The sequence below is a fragment of the Pseudorca crassidens genome, chromosome 9 (assembly GCF_039906515.1).
Source record: "Pseudorca crassidens isolate mPseCra1 chromosome 9, mPseCra1.hap1, whole genome shotgun sequence".
In the NCBI taxonomy this organism is placed as follows: domain Eukaryota; kingdom Metazoa; phylum Chordata; class Mammalia; order Artiodactyla; family Delphinidae; genus Pseudorca; species Pseudorca crassidens.
Window position 1 is genome coordinate 356,247 of NC_090304.1, and position 15,955 is coordinate 372,201.

Genomic DNA, 15,955 nt, shown 5'->3' on the forward strand with positions numbered 1-15,955 from the left:
TGGAAATGAAGGCAGGTTGATAGATTTGGTGATAAGACTATGTGTAGTTTTTTTCTGACCTATTCAGTTTCTGAGGCCCAGAGGGTAAGACAGGAGGGGCAGTGTGACAATAGCCATCTCAAAGTATGAGAGGACACCCATCCTGGGAATCTAGAAGTCGTGGGCAGCACTAAGACCCCACCCAAGGCGAGGTCTTGACATGAGGTCAGCACACCCTGCTGAGTGGGCAAGTGGAGAGGAAGAGGTGGAGTTATCCAGTGTCGGGGGAGAGGGTGGGACAGGAAGGGGGTTTGACCGTGAGCGAGGGAATGTTCTTAACCACGGTGCGGTAGATCCAGGCCAGGTGGACTGGATGTGGGTAGGACTGTGACGGTTGGCCAGAGCAGTTCCTGAGTAACTGCTGCGCACCAGAGGCAGCGAGCTAAGGGAAAGGACGTGGCCAGAGGCAGGGGCACCTGAAAAAGAAATTGAGCAGGGAGTGCAGTTATTGGTATTGCAAAGACCAGGGGATAACCTTGACAGTGACTGACTGAAGCGGGTGGAGGGCAACACCACAGGAGGGGAGGAGGCCAGGGGAACGAAGGTCAAGGTGTGGGGTGGGCTAGGTATGTGCATAGCAGAGTCACCAAGAATGGTACCTGGAGGAGTGAGCAGAGCAAGACAGAACTGAGGCTCAAATCCTCAGCAACCATGAGAGACTGTTGGGGATTCCGTAACTGACGGCGCCTGTGAAGGGCTGCAGGAGCAACGTTCAATAGCATGTGATTCCAGGGGCCCGGCGTTTGGGGAAAAAGAAAAAGCGCAATCCAAACGTAGTAAAGGGGGGCACCCAGCCCACCTCCAGGTGGGGCAGCCGTTTTGTTGCGGGAGGGGGCGGCAGATCACTCTCAGAGACTGAGACTGTCTTTGCCAATAGTTTATTCAACACAGGTTCACGGCGGGAGTTACAATAACTGCTCAAGCCAGTAGCATACAGGATAATGTCTCTTTACAATAAGGCAATAAAGACATAACATAATCCAAACAAGCGACAGGTTAATTACACTGTTGTCCCACACAAGGGGAGATGACAGGAATAAAGTCCACATTTAGTCGAGGTGTACCTTTTCTGTGAGATTCTCGAGAGAGTCGGCTTAACCAGCCAGGAGCCGGCATCCAGTGCCCTGTTGCTAGGGAGTGACCCTGACACAGCTCACTTCATTCTTAAATCAAAACAACTTTTCTTCCAAAAAAAACTGTTTTTGGTCTTGGTCATAAAACAACTGGTGGATTAAAACAACTTCACTCAAGTCATAAAAAAGTGCATTTGAAATCGTATCAAACCAACACACAGCACTCTGGAGACTGGGAGAAAAGTGCAGAGGAAGGGGAATAAATGCTGAGCGGGCGGTCTCCACTGGGGCCGGAGGGATTCAGAGGGGCAGGTATCCAGGCCCTGCCCCCGGAACCCTGCTTCCATGGGTCTGGACTATGTCACAGCCCAGGGACAGCGCCTTTACACATCTCTCCAGGTGGCCCAGCAAGCAGCCAGAGGACCACTAAGTTAAAGAAGATGATGTGGGTCCATCAAAGCATAATCAGAGCAAGGCCTGTCCCACTGGCCAGAACCCCCTGGGCCTTTGGGGACGGGGAGGGGCTCAAACTTGCCGAAAGCAGTCTCACTCATGAAGCCACAGTGCTTTGTTACAGACGACCTCATTACGCGCTCTCTCTCCTACATTCTTGGAGTTGTGAGCAGAAGTAGGTTATGTCGCCCGTGGATTTCCTCTCACGTTAGCAAAGGGGACTACAGACTACTTGTTATAAACAGACACTCAGTGGATGAGAGGCTCTGAGTACTCAGAGGACACAGGACAAGGGTCTGTGGTCTGTGACAGACTCAGGGACAGCTGGGGGCAAGTGAGGGGCAGGGTGACAAGCAGAGGCAGGGTAACCAATCCGGACAAGGTTGATCTGGAGGTGTCAGTACTGAATGAGGAGCCCCTGGGGGCCAGGTAGGGCCTGAAACCCTGGATCCTCACAGGGGCCCTGTGGAGAGTGGGCCTGTCCTGCAGGATGCCATTGGCCACCAGGTGGCAGCATGGGACAGGAGAAGAGGGCCCACGGCGTAAAGGCCAGACTGCAGCACTGCTCTAGGGGCCGTCTAGTCATGGGCCCAGGTGTTGCAGCCCCCTTTCTCCATCATAGCACTGGACTGTCTCCCCCAGATCCTAGACTTCGCCAGGCTGGATGACCACAGAAGGAAGCTGAGTCAGACTGCAGCCCCTCCTCACTTCCTGCAAGTGACTGTAATCCCACCAGGTCCCAGAGACGGCCCAGCTCCTCGCCCCTCAGTCACTCTCAGGCCCACCCTCCATCCCCTGGAGGCTGCTGCCCACTTCGGGCCTCCTGTGGCCCTGGGCCCATCTCCTACCGCCCAGATCTGCAGACCCCAGGAAGTCCCCCACCCCTGCCCCAGTGGAGACCTCCAGGCTGTCTCAGGTATCAGAGCCCAGCGCTGGCCCACAAAGCATGCTGAGTGGAGGGGGGATTCCTACCCCAAAAGAAAGGCCTGGGCCTAGCCCAAGAGCCTGCCACTCTCAGCCGCAAGCCAAGCGAGGCCAGAGGCCCTCAGCATCCCCAGCCACACCACCCTTCCTTGCTGACCAGGCTCCCGTCGCCCCCTTACCTCTGTGCACTCACCCCAAACGTTTGCCAAGCACCCCTCACACAGCACCCCAGGCCCCTTGCTGCTCAGCAACCACTGCTGGGCAGGGGGAGAGGACACACCCTCGGCTGGCTGCCCCACCGCTGCTCGCACTGGCTGCGTCCTGACGGGCAGGTCGGACCCGCCCCCGGGACAGGTGCCTGTGAGGCGTAAAGCAGGCCCAGGCGGCTCCTGAGGAGCCTGCGCGTCCGCCATGAAGGGGGGCGGCGCCCTCCTTGCTCGGTACCCGTGCTGAGTCTGTGCGCTGACAGGTGCTTCCAGCACATTCGGGGGGCTGGTGTCGGGGGAAATGGGCGGGAACGTGGGAAGCTAGAAATCCAGGCACTGGGCCCCGCAGTGATTGGTGCCCACCTTCCCAGGCACCCCAACCCACCTCCATCACAGAACACAGATGTGGACAATGACCCTGTTGCCCTTGGCGACCCCAGTCCCCAGGCAACCCTACCCCAACCCCAGCCCAGCTCAACCTCTCTCCCAGCCCCTGTGTCACCACCAAGCCCAATGTCACCAACCCAGCCCAGCCCAGGCTGACCCTGACCCCGATCCAAGCTCCAGGTCAGCCAACCTCACACGGAGGGGAAATTCCACTGAGTCAGAGGCTTGGCTTTCCTTCCTCAGTGACGCTAGGGAACCCAGAGCGGAAAGAGGCCGCTGAGGTTAGGGTGACGGGAGGGGTCTGCGGGCAGGTGGAGCTGAGGGATGTTTTGGAGGAAGATCTGGGGCAGGTGAGGGGGACATTGATGGGGAAGGTCTGGAGACCGCTGAGGTTAGAGGTGGGAGGTCTGGGGGTGGAGCTGGAAGGAGTCCTGACCTGGCCTCATCTCATCCCAACACAGGACTGGCCACGGGGGAGGACAACAACGAGTTTTTCATCGACTTCCTGCAAATGCTGCTGGTGGGATCTGCAGAGGAGCTCTGTGAGAGGCCCCTGGGCAAGTACGACGTCAGTACAGATGCCAAGGCAGCGGTAACCAAGCTCAAGTCCTGCACAGATGGCCTGCAGCCCATGCACAAGGCGGAGCTGGTCAAGCTGCTGGTACCGTGGCCAGGGGGGCACCCCACTCCCTAAAGGCCTGCAGCCCTAGCAGGACCCACAGTCCTACTCCTCAGGCCCTCCACCAAATGCCATAGCCCCTCATCACCCACCCAGTGCAGCAACCCCGTACCCCAGCACCCCACAGACAGCCTGACCTGCCTCAGCCAGCAGGGGTGGACATCCCAGACCTCATTGCCTGCAGAGCAGCCCTCAGCCTCCCCCTACATGCACATACATGCATACGCACACGCTCACACCTGACACACACACAAATGCAAACACACATGAGCACACCCCGCTTCCCCAGCTGCTGGAAGGGGACCGGCTGCCATGTCCAGAGCCCACCGTCCCCCCAGAGGCTGGCCTGGGCCTGTTTGCCTGATGGAGCCGTGGCTCTCTAGTTACTCATCACCGGGCACGGGAACCCCAGGCCTCTTGGCCCACACGTGTCTGCCTCCCGGGTGCAAGTGCTGGGCAGTCAGGACGATGCCTAGTGGACCCCAGATGTGGCTCCAAGCAGCCGTAGGACCAGCCGCACAGGCAACCGTGACGACGACACCCCTTCCACGTCCCTGTGCATGAATGTATCCTCAAGCCAGCCAATCAACAAAGCCTCCTGCAGCTCAGCCTCCGCCTCCCATCTCTCCCCACCCTCAGGCACACAACTACAGGCTCACACATAGGATCATGTGAGCGGAGCACACACGTATAAGTAACCCCACACAGAGGGCAGACCCACCAACAGAAATCCAGGCAGACGCCCTTGTAGGCAGGTGGACAAAGCAAGACAGACAGATAGGCGAGACATGTAGACGCAGGGAGGCATCAGGACACAAGAAGGCCTGCGGAGGCAGAGGTCGGGGGCAGGGGCTCAGAGCGGGGAAGGGCAAAGAGCCCCCGAGAGAGGAAGTGGCCAGGGCTGAGGGAAGAGGCTGGGTGCTGGCGTCTGCACCTGAAGTTATCAGTTTGAGACAATAGATGCGCACAATACACACATGACACGGGCCCAGGGGATGAGAAGCCGCCCAAGGGAAGGGGCGGAGCCCCAGCCGGAGCTCCAAGAAGGGCATGCTAACGAGGACACGCAGGGTCCGACGGGCGGGCACAGCCAGCGTGATGCAGCAGGGAGAGCGGGGTCAGGGAAAGGGCCCTCAGCAGAGCAGCAGCTTCCGATGCCAACTCCTGCCCCCACCCCAAACCAGGGCAGCCCTACTGCACCCTGGATCCCAGCATCCCCAACAGCCAGAGCCTTCTTGTGCCTCAGTTTCCCCAGCTCAGTCCTTCCCGGGGGCAGGACTGAGGAGGTTCAGCTCTGCCCGAGGACCTTACTCCTCGGCCACTCGGACTCTGGGTCCCATGGCCTCACCGTCCTAGTCCAGGACCTAGTTGTCCCCTTCCTGCCCTCTGCGCCTCTGGCCTGCACCCTGCAACAAGGAGCAAAGACCCGGGTCCCAAGCCAGGCATGGGCGGGGGGGCGGGTTCCACGGGCTGAGGCCATTGTCTCCATCACACGGACAGTGATCTAGAACCCACCACCCCACAGAGCCACATTCTAGAGCTCAGGGGCCGGGCCCCTTCCCCAGTTCTCGAAGCCCCCAGGGGGAGAGGAGAGAGAGGGAGAGGCCTTCCTCGCCATGCTCCTTTTCTGGGACTCCCTGGCACCGAGGCCAGTGCGACGGGATTGCCTCTGAGAAGGCTCGGTCCATAGGTTGCTCTGAGCATTTCTCCTGGACTAAGGAGGTGAGGGCCCCTCCAGAGCAGACCCCTGCTCAGCCCACGGCACAGTCTCACCCCAGAAGTTCCCCACCTTTGCCCACTGCTCCTTGCCCAGTCACGTCCAGGGTCCTCTGAGCCGGAAGCACCTGCGCAGACCCCCTCAGAGCCACTGTGGGGTGGCCCGTGAGCGCTGAAAGAGACATGGGCTTGTCCACGAGGCTCTGAGGCTCCTCCCCTTGCCGGGGGACGGGTTGGTGCGGCAGAATCTCCCACTGCTCTGAAGTCTGGGCCTCAACTCAAGACCCCACTGAGGAGGCTGTGGCCTGCAGTTCTGCCCCTCAGTGGGGGCAGAGGCAGTGATGGGGGTGGAGGGCCCAGGCCTCCTAGCACCTTGTCACCCTTCCATCCGTGCACAGAGCCAGGCATGGCGGAGGAGGTATGGGTGGGCACCTGGAGGCCCCATCGCCCCCGGGGACCCATCATGGCCCTCTACAGCAGCCCCGGACCCAAGTACCTGATTCCACCCACCACAGGTAAGCGCTTGGGAGCCTGGGAGGGGGCAGGAGCCAGGTCTGCGGGGAGCCCGGGGATGGCCAGGGCTCATCCCTGACTCCCAGCCCATCAACCCCTCTGGGGTCAATGGGGGGTCTGGGGGAGAAGGGCAGGGTCTGGCTCCAAGCTGCTCAGAGCCCCTGCCCCACAGGCTTTGTGAAGCACACGCCTGACAAGCTGCGTGCACCGGCCTACAGCTTCCACGGGGCCCCCATGCTCCTGGCAGAGAACTGCTCCCCGGGGCCCCGCTACAGCGTGAACCCCAAGATACTGAGGACTGGCAAGGACATCGGCCCCGCCTACTCCATCCTGGGGCGCTACTGCACTAAGACCACGCTGACCCCCGGCCCTGGTGACGGACTCTGGCCCAGCCCCAGCCCCGCCCCGCCCAACCCTGCTGGTGGCCACTGCAGGCCTGGCAGGGCCAGGGTGTGAGGGGTACAGCCATCCTCACCCTCCTGACCCACCTTTCTCCGCATGAAGGGATACCATCAGGCCTGGAGGTGGAGCTGTGACACCACTGCAGCCTCTGAGACCCTAGTGCCCTACTCTGACCTGGGCCTTCCTTGGCCAAAGTCACCGCACCAGGCCCAAGTCAGACTCGCCCTCCTTCTCAAAGCAGCCCCTGCCTCCCCCCAGCCCCTGCAGCCAGCATTTCCATCGTGGACACCCGTGCACAATCCCGGTCGCCACTCACTGGGGCCCAGAGGCCCCAGGCCTGCGACGTCGCAGGTCTTCCTAGAACCACCCGAGCAGGGCCGGGCACCTGTTTGCATCTGCTGGATGGTCCTCCCCGTCCCAGCACCCACACCATTCCTCCCCCCACCCTCAGGCCACTACTTTCCAGAGAAATCTACCAAGCATGTGTTCGACTCGGCGCCCAGCCACTCCATTTCTGCCCGAACCAAGACCTTCCGAGTGGACAGCACCCCAGGTCCGCCACAGCCCCGATGGCCCATGGCTGACCGGGTCGAGGATCCCGGGCAGGGCGGGTGAAGGGGTCTGGCCTGATGGGGGTGGAGACTCCGGGCACAGGATTCCGTCCAGCCTGAGACTCGGCACTTGTGCCCCCGACAGGCCCCGCTGCCTACATGCTGCCCGTGGTGATGGGGCCCCACACTGTCGGCAAGGCCTCCCAGCCCGCCTTCTCCATCAAGGGCCGCAGCAAGCTGGGCAGCTTCAGCGACGACCTGCACAAGGCAAGGGTCACCCGGCTCGGGCAGAGCACTGCTTACCCCTAGAGAGACGGCCCTCGGGCCCCTTCCCCCAGAACCTAGGACCCACCAGCCTGACCCCCATCCTCCCGAAGCCCCTCAGCTCCTTCATCCTCTTGGAGCCTGCCACACGTCTGTCCCTACCCCCACGGGTTTACATCCCAGAGGTGAGGAGGGGCAGACAGTGAAGGAGGACGAAGAGGCCGAGGCTCGGCACGGAGACCGATGGTGCTGGGGAGAGACGAACACCTCAACACCCAGTGTGTGGGTGCTGCCTGAGTGGGGTGCCGCCTGAGGGGTGAGGAGCAGTGTGAGACACGGTGGCATGCAGGAAGAAGCTGAGAAGAGGAGAAAAATAAGCTGTGACATATTTGGGGGAGGAGGGTTCTGGCTGCAGAAACAGCCAGTGCAAAGGCCCTGAGGTGCTTGTGTACCCGGGAGCTTGGGGAGCCTGGGGAGACTGGCAAGGTGGCATCACAGCACCGCTGACCTCACCAGCCCAAGGCCCTTGAGTCCGCAACTAGGAAGAGTCCTCTCTCACACACACTCATGGAAGGGACAAGTCTGGGGCTGGCACAGACTGGGGTGTCATTGCCACGGCCAGGCTGAAGGGAAGGTGACATCCCACACAGAGAAGGGCCCCACAGCACTAGGGTACTGTCACATGGTGTGGCCATCGTTTGGAGACAGAAGAGTCCCCTGACACACAGTGACTTGGGGCCTGAAACCCAGTGTCTGATGCCAGCCCCTGCCCTCTGGGGTCACACGCCCTGGCAGGCCGAGCCTGTTTAAGCCTCTTTCACTTCCCAGACCCCAGGTCCCGCAGCCTACCGCCAGACCGATGTCCAGGTGACCAAGTTCAAGGCTCCACAGTACACCATGGCTGCCCGAGTGGAGCCCCCGGGGGACAAGACCCACAAGCCAGGACCAGGAGCCCACAGCCCTGAGAAGGTCTGGCAAGAGTACTGCCCCGAGGGGTGGGGTGGGGACGGGTCTGTAAGCCTACAAGGGTCACGGGGGCCAGGCACCATCAGAACACCGTGCGTTCCAGCACCAGCCTTCCCCAGCCGGCAGGCTCTGGGTCCCCAGTGTCCCCAAACACTGGTGACGGTGAGCGCTGCCGAGTGTCACCACACACCAGGCTCTGAGAGGGGCTTCCTGCTGGTCACCTTGGCCGGCGGTTTAGGGGGTACAGCAGCCCCAGCCCCAGTGAGGGCAGAGCCTGCAGGGTGGGGGCAGGGGTGCCGGCCCCTCACAGCCTCTCCTCTCCCAGGTGACAGTGACCAAGCCCCGCGCCCCGATCGTCACCTTTGGCATCAAGCATTCTGACTACATGACACCCCTGGTCGTGGACGTGGACTAGCCCTGGCCCCGCCCCACCCGTCACGCTAACTAAGCCTCTGCACATCATGTCCCCCCAACAACAGATTCCCTGAGCTGAGGGCTTTGGGCGGCTCCTCTACCAGCTGGGCTGCAGCCGGCCTGGCCCTGCAGGGCAGAGCATGCTTGCTCAGACAGTTGTGACCAGCTGTTTTTTCTATGCTTTCCCATTTGCTAAACGTGTTTCCTGCTGTGCCCAGATATACAATAAATCACGGATTCCGTTAGCGATGGTTTGCCTTGAGGGAGGATTAACATTTTCCAGAAAGGGGCCCCCACGGGCGATCATGCCAGCCCATGTCAGGTCCCACCCTAGCTTCCAGGGCCTGGGGTCTGAGCAGAGAGGAGGGCTCAGGAGCATCAGACGCTGCTATGCCTGCCCTTCTGATTCTGCCTTGAGCGCTGCCCTCCGCACCTTGCTGTATCCTCCAAAGACGGTCACACCTGCATTCGTCCCTTCCCGTGTGGTCCTCTCCCTGTGTGACTGCCTCTCCCCTGCTGAGATGGGGTCTGTGTCCCTCCCCTGGAATCTAGAGCCTGTGACCGTCCTGAATAAAGTGACGCTACGTGACTTCTGAAGCCAGGCCATGCAACATACAAAGAAAACAGCTTCTGCCTGGACGTCCCTCTTCTCTTTGCTCACTGTCACACCAGCCACCGTGTTGTAAGGAAGCTCAACACATGGCAACACAGTGAACCCAGCTGGGCCCCCAGCTCACACCAGCAATGACCTATAGATGTGTGTGAGCCTTCAGCAAGTGGCAGTGCCAGTCTCTTGTCTCCAAACGGAGACCTTAACATCACAGAGACAACTATCTCCGCTCTGCCTGTCTCAAACTCCAGCAGTAACCATGAGACATAAAGTATTACTGCAACTTTAAGTGACTACATTTGAAGGTGATCTGTTAAACATCAAAGATAATTCGGGAAGCATAAGATCTGTGCAGGGAAGGGGGTGTCTGAGCTGTGATGAAGAGGGGCATTTCCAGAGGATGCCCTGGAGTCCAAGGCCAGCCTTGAGGAATGAAGTCTAACCTTCACCCTAGCCCTGGGCAGGCAGCCCTGTCACCCCCGTGGGACTGTGGGCTGCAGCTGCACTAAGCATAGTACAGCTGCTGACCCTCACTCAGCTGTATCCGTGTCAGGCGACTTGTTCTAAACACCTCACCTGCATCCCTTTAATCCTGAAGAGGTAATGCTATCATCTGAGTCACAGAAACTTGCGCAAAGGAAGGTCCAGCAACAGGAAGTGGCAAGCTCACGTCTGCCCGCCTGAGGGGATGAGTGAGGAGGGGAGAAGGGACCCAGGAGAAGGAAAGCAGCAGAGTCCAGACCATTGGTGCCCACGGCCAGTTTATGGAGCAGAGTCAGTTCCAGACCAAGCTATCTGAAGCCCCCAAGGAAATGAAAACACCAAAGGCTTGGGGTTTACTCCATCACGAAGCTTTTTATTCCAAATTTTGATTGCTAATGTGTTGTCCGTGAATTATGGGACAGAACCTGGCAGTTCATCCTCACCTGGCACAGAGGGAGGCTCCAAGTCCTTCTGTCTTATGGTCTCCGGGATCAACCTCGGCAAACCCCACTTACCCACAGGATTAGGTGCTCAGTGTACAGGGCTGAGCAGGGAAGGCCCCACAGGAAACCCTGCCGACACAGCGGCAGCAGGGGTGCCCTGCTCCCTTCAGGAATTCACCTAACACAATGAGAGTAGGAAGCAAGAAAGTAAACCAGAAAGAAACTAGAACCCAGACCCCCAAATAGGTGGAAGGGCTGCAAAGAGCCGTGGAGGTGGAGAGGTGGGGAGGCACAGACGGAGACCTGAGGAGAGAACACAGCAGCCGGTGTGCCACCCTGAAGGCAAACCCTAAATTCCTGGTCTGCCTTGGCAAGACAAGGGGGCACACCACATAAAAGCATCTGCGGGGGGAAGGCTGCCATGGCTGAGCCACGTTCTCAGGAAGCAAGGTTAGCAGGCCCAGACAAGGTGGGGGCCACGGAGCTCAGGTCTCGGTGTATCTGCAGGGCCTGCGGCAACCAGATGGAGACACTGCACAGGCAGCAGCTGTTGAGCTTGGTGACCAGAGGACGAAGCCCCGCGACAAGGTTCAGTGTGAGATGAGAAGCAGGCGAAGCCAAAGCCGCAGCGCACAGGGCGCTGGGGGTCAAGGCAGGACCAGAGACCTGCGAAGGAACGTCCAGGAGGACAGGGCAACAGCCAAGCCCCAGAGACACGGAGACAAGCAAGGCAGTCTCACCGGGGGAGACACAAGCACACACTGGACGAGATGGCGCACTCAGGTCGCAGGTACAGCGGAAGAGAGGGCACCAAGGCAAGCGTGCGAGGTGAAGCCAGCCTGCTGGGCGGAGGACAAGGGGAGGCGCAGCAGCGGCACCAGAGGCGCGGTGCCCGGGGCCAGACACCAGCAACGTGGGGCAGCAGATGCGGCTGGCGCAGGTGACCGCGCGTGGCACGAGCGTGCGGGGAGGCGGACGGTGAGCCAGTAGCCCTCAGGGAGTAAGGGGGGCTGACTAGGAAACCAGAAGGTCGAACAAGGGCAGGGAAGGACACAGCCAGTGACTCGTTTCTTATAAGCGTTTTTTGTGAAGACAAGGATACTGAGGTCTCAGTGGGGTAAGAAGCCACTAGTCTGGCTCGGCCTGTGGTTCAGTTCGAGGTTCGAGTGAGCAGGGGACTGACTGAGTGGGCGCTGAGGGCCCAGGGAGAGATGGGCAAACACCGCAGTGGAAGGGCCAGGCTTGGTGGAAACTGCCCGCTGACCCTCAGAAACTAACCTCTAGGTCCTATGAAGAGTCCTTACTTGGAAGCCTCCTGTCTATACCCACGAGAGTCCCTCCTCACACCCTGCCTGACTCTGAAATGCCAGATAGACTTGTTTCCAGAGATCTGGTCTCCTGGAAATAGATCTCTGGTGCTCTGGGTAGATCTTGAATCGTGAGAAAGTATCACTTTCTGCACCTGGATACGTGGCCGGGAGATCACCAGAATGTGAGCCCCATGCTTTCAGCGAAGGCTGCAGTTCCCAACTCCATCCACAACCCCTGCCCTTCCCTGAGGGTCGGGCTTCAGCTGTGGGACTGGAAGGCAGGAAGAGGCCTCTCGGCAGGACCCTTGACTTCCACTGGTCCACGGATGCCCAGCAGCTCTGGGCAGGAGCAACTGCCATCTCTGGGTTGAGAACACTCGGCTGAAGGTGACAGCGATGATTTGAGGTTCACCGCCACACCCCCTTCCTATGTCAGCTCCAAGCATCTCAAATACCAGACGTGGCCTTATCCAGACAAGAACAGCGTAGAAGAGCCTGGAGATGTTCAGAAACTCGAGGGCCAGGGGAAGAGCTGCTGTTCACAGGTGACCGTGTCCAGGATTCCCAGCTGCTCTGCTTGGACCTGACTCTGCTGGGGCTTCTAGCACCCAAGGTGGCAGAGGAAGTGGGCCTTGGCTACCCCATGAAGATGGGCCCCTTGCACACATGGGACCAGCTAACACAAGCTCACTGGGTCAGAGCCTCCCAGCCACACAGGAACAAGATTCCTAAGCCACAATCATCGTTTCAAAGGAGTATTTTGTCGTTAAGTTCTCTGGCCCAGGACGCCAGGCAGAGGCGGACCATGCTTGCCCGAGGCACCCGCAGAAGCCAGCTCCCACTGGCTCACGTCCTTGGCCTCGACAGGAGGTAGGAGAGGATGAAGAAGACCACGATCAGGCCCACGGCCATACCACACAGAAGCTTCCGGTTGTCTCGCCCAGACCGTGCCATTGTGGAAAAGCGCTTCACGCTCCCCGTGAGGAGGCCCGTCACACTCGTGAAATCTGTGTCCTGAGGAAGGAATCCCATCATCATCACACAGGGGCGGTGACCCCACAACACACACACATGTGGGGGCTGCACAGCACGCGGTGGGGAGCAGAGGTGACCGTGACACTCGCAAAACACGGGCCTTACCATGCCGCCCAGGCTCTGGTTCTGGTCTTCCACGTCCCTATCAATGTCCAGGGCCAGCTGGTCGGAACACAGAAGAGGCAGGGTCAGACCAGGACAAACACAGTGGACAGCACCTGACCCCCAGCAAGACCAGCAGAGGTCAGGAGATCCAAATGCCACCTGGGCCGCACACAAGTGAGTGTGCCACAGACGGGACAAGGATGATGGAACTACCTGAAACCCTTCCAGGTTTTCACCCTCCCTCCGATACCCCCTCCAGGATGCTAGGTGGAGGCAAAAGGAGAGGACCACCACTGACCGATTTGAGCCTGGTGACCTTGGAGGCCAGGCTGTCAGCCATCCGCTTGTTCTCCCGGTCTAGAATCTCCTCCACAGCGCCGGGGCTCTGAGCTGCAAGTAAAGACAGAGGTTGAGGGCATGCATCCACCCACGAGCATCCCCTGCACCTCAGCCCTTTGTGGCCTCAGGGCTCTCACTCCAATCCCATCTGGCCCAGTCGGGTGTCCGGAGGTACTGGGCCCTCCTGAGTCTACTGAGCAGGTCCCGCCCTAACCCAGGATCCAACACGTGGACTCCACACACAAGACAGACTGTAAAAACAAGTGTGCGTGAGCACACGTCCTGTGTACTCATCCAGGCTGGGATGCGTAGGCACCTCCAAAGGGCTCAGTCCAACCAGCACTTTCTGACATTCTGTGACAGAACCTGTACCATCCCTCCATGGATATCACCAGCGACGTACACAGAACTTGTTCTCAGAGAAAACCAGTGAACTCTGGTAAAGCCTTAGGAAAGCCTTAGTAACAAAGGTTGAGACTGATCCCAAGAGCAGGGCCTAGGTCTGCTCACTTCTGCACCCCACACAGGGCCTTGTATGACACCCAGAGCATGGTGTTTGCTGAGACCTGGCCCACGACAGGGGCTGGGCTTGGTGATTTAAAATTACCATCCTATCGGGTGGGTGACAACTGCCTCCCCCAAAGTTCAGAGTGCATATCTGCCTTGGCCCAGAAACCTCAATGAGACTCATCTAATAGGAGCACAGCCCTAAGAACCACGAATGTGTACAGACCCCCAAATTAGAGGCGTTAGCGTTCTACCAACTCCTTGTATCCATTAATTCCTTAAAGGTCACAACAGCCCAGCGAAACAAGCACCAGCATTCCACTTGGCAAATGAGAAGAGGGGCTCCCAGGGGGCAAGTGGGGCACCCTGAGCCCGAGTCCGTACGCGGCCTGCTTGGGCCCTCTCATCACGCGCAGCCCCCACTCCGAGGGGGCTAGCCTCCGGGACCCGTCGACCAGGCGGCCCGGCCGAGGTCCCGGACAGAACCATCTCGCAGGGGTGGGGACTGCGGGCCTCCGGACCCAGCAGCTTCACGGAGCAGCTGGGCAGGAGCGCCCACAGGGCCCCAGGGACTCCTCCACCGTGCTGCTGGCTGCAGCCCGGCCGCCCTGCCCCGTCGCCGCCCGCCCCGAGGGTCTCCCGGACGAGGCCACCCAGCGGGATGGGGGGCAGGCAAAGGCGGCTCCTGCGGGCAGCGGCGTCGGTGCCGGCGGGCCCCGCCGCCATCCGCCTCGGCTCTCCCGCACTCACCACGAGCCCAGTCCGCCATCCCGTACAGCTCCAACCCGGGGATCCGTCACCGGCTCGGCCACAACCTCCTCTGACGTGGCACACTCGCGGGAAGTGGCTTCCGGTCCCGCCCCTTCCGCATCAGGGCCTCCGACTTCCGGCCGAGGTCCAGGCCGCGGGGGTGCGGCAGTGGGAAGGGAAGGATCTGACGTTTCTTCCACAGCTTGGCTTGGGGATGGGGCGAGCCCTTTGCTTTTGGGACCCCTGGGTGGTTAGTGTCTTTAATGTCAATTAGGGTGCCGACAAACACTCCCGCAGCCATTCCCGCCTAAGGCGGCTTCAGGTCCTAACTGTGAAGAGCTCACGGGCCCTTTCCCAGGCGAGAGAGGCTCCTCGCCGCGACCCCGCCCGGGTCCTGAGGCCCGACCCGGCCCGCCCGGCTGCGGTGCGGCTAAGAAGCGGACTCGGTGCGAAGGCCGGCTCCAGTTACTGCCGGCGGAACAAAGTGGAGATCAGTGCCTAGAAAGTGCCTGGAACCAGCGAGCAGTGCAGAAGTCGCAGGGGTGAAGCACTCCGAAGAAAACAAGAAACCAGGAAGAGGAGTGGGAGCGTAAGGGGAGTGGGGACGGTAGAAGTCAGTGCTTCTTGACTTTGCACCCGGGCACTGACAAGGGGCCTGACACAAAGTAGATACTCAACAAAGCCTTCTTGCCCAGTGGATGGACTATAAGTTACCACCCAACGTAATGGAGCATTTGCTGTGTGTCATTTAGTCCGCCTGACAATCCACTGAAATGGGAACTTTTATCATCTCTGCTTTTCAAGTAGTAAACTGAGTCCAGGCCAGACCAACAGGTGTGCCTGCTTAAACAGCAAGGAAGTCACCGCACATGACCAGGCTTTGCCTTCATCCTGACCTCCCCTCCCCACTCTCCCCTTTCTCTCAGCCACAACAATGACGTTTCTATCTCCCACCACGGCCATTCCCACCTTTGTACTGGTCACTCCTTCTACCTTCCATGACCTTCTTTCAGATCCTTTCCTGGTTCACTTCTTACCAACCGGTCTCAGCAAAAATGGCACTTCTTCAGGTCTCCCTGCAGTCCATCAAGCCCCTTTTCTTATTCGATCACAACACTATGCCTAAAGTCGTCTCGTTTGCCCGTTTTTCTTGGTCTTCACCTCTGGCACATAAGCTGCACGAAGGCAGGGACCTTTGGGTCCTGTTCACCCGCATCCCGGCTCCTCGCATGCAGTAGGCACTCAAACGCCTGGTTAGAAACCAAGTGGTCCCGGGGTTGCAAAATCCTTTCCACCTCGGCTTCCTCCTGGACATCTCATTCGTTCTGTGCATCAAGAGGAGTGTTGGTGTTCGTGTGATGGAAGGGTGGGGGGCTGAGGTCCTCTCCTACAGGGAATTCCGGCCCAAGAAGCGAGGCTCGCCGCTCGGTTCAGGGGCGATTCGGGCCCAGAGGTCGGACGATCACCGAGTCGGATCTTGAAGCCCAAGTTCACTTGGCGGCAAAGCCTTCGGGTCCTAGAGGGGGGCTGTTCCAGGGCTCGCCACTTTAAGGCGCGCGCAGCCCAGATTACGCCGCGCACACCCTGTCCCGGCCTTCCCCACGCGCCTCCCAGGCTCCGCCCCGCGGCGCCGCGCACGCCTCGTCCCGACCTCCCCCGCGCGCCTCCCAGGCCCCGCCCCGCGGCGCCGCGCACGCCTCGTCCCGACCTCCCCCGCGCGCCTCCCAGGCCCCGCCCCGCGGCGCCGCGCACACCCTGTCCCGGCCTCCCCCGCGCGCCTCCCAGG

General features: G+C 60.0%; 2 protein-coding genes across 4 annotated transcripts; one reads left to right on the plus strand and one right to left on the minus strand.

Annotated features, from left to right (window-relative positions):
* Nucleotides 1-5,883: 5,883 nt before the first annotated feature.
* On the plus strand, nucleotides 5,884-8,588 carry CIMAP1A (ciliary microtubule associated protein 1A). Of its 2 annotated transcripts, XM_067751707.1 has the most exons (6): nucleotides 5,884-5,992; nucleotides 6,163-6,363; nucleotides 6,844-6,945; nucleotides 7,089-7,210; nucleotides 8,036-8,176; nucleotides 8,499-8,588. In XM_067751707.1, the coding sequence occupies exons 1-6, from the start codon at nucleotides 5,884-5,886 to the stop codon at nucleotides 8,586-8,588; spliced, it is 765 nt and encodes a 254-aa protein (XP_067607808.1). The 2 variants fall into 2 exon arrangements, with proteins under 2 accessions (XP_067607808.1, XP_067607810.1); XM_067751709.1 differs by lacking the exon at nucleotides 8,036-8,176.
* A 1,444-nt stretch (nucleotides 8,589-10,032) lies between these two features.
* On the minus strand, nucleotides 10,033-15,783 carry BET1L (Bet1 golgi vesicular membrane trafficking protein like). 2 transcript variants are annotated; one of them, XM_067747712.1, is made up of 4 exons: nucleotides 15,139-15,783; nucleotides 12,872-12,963; nucleotides 12,574-12,630; nucleotides 10,033-12,447 (listed from the first exon to the last, which is right to left on the minus strand). In XM_067747712.1, exons 1-4 carry the CDS (start codon nucleotides 15,167-15,169, stop codon nucleotides 12,280-12,282), a joined length of 348 nt encoding a protein of 115 aa, XP_067603813.1. In that variant the 5' UTR covers nucleotides 15,170-15,783; the 3' UTR covers nucleotides 10,033-12,279. The 2 variants fall into 2 exon arrangements, with proteins under 2 accessions (XP_067603813.1, XP_067603814.1); XM_067747713.1 differs by lacking the exon at nucleotides 15,139-15,783 and adding an exon at nucleotides 14,170-15,122.
* Nucleotides 15,784-15,955: the final 172 nt, after the last annotated feature.

Coding starts and splice junctions, on each gene's coding strand:
- CIMAP1A (XM_067751707.1), top strand. CDS start 5,884: ATGGCGGAGGAGGTATGGGTGGGCACCTGGAGGCCCCATCGCCCCCGG. Junction 6,364..6,843: donor CACGCTGACCCCCGGCCCTG/GTGACGGACTCT, acceptor CCCCACCCTCAG/GCCACTACTTTCCAGAGAAA. Junction 6,946..7,088: donor CCGAGTGGACAGCACCCCAG/GTCCGCCACAGC, acceptor TGCCCCCGACAG/GCCCCGCTGCCTACATGCTG.
- BET1L (XM_067747712.1), bottom strand. CDS start 15,169: ATGGAAGGTAGAAGGAGTGACCAGTACAAAG. Junction 12,964..15,138: donor AAGGAGTGACCAGTACAAAG/GTGGGAATGGCC, acceptor CTTTACTTGCAG/CTCAGAGCCCCGGCGCTGTG. Junction 12,448..12,573: donor ACCAGAGCCTGGGCGGCATG/GTAAGGCCCGTG, acceptor TTCCTTCCTCAG/GACACAGATTTCACGAGTGT.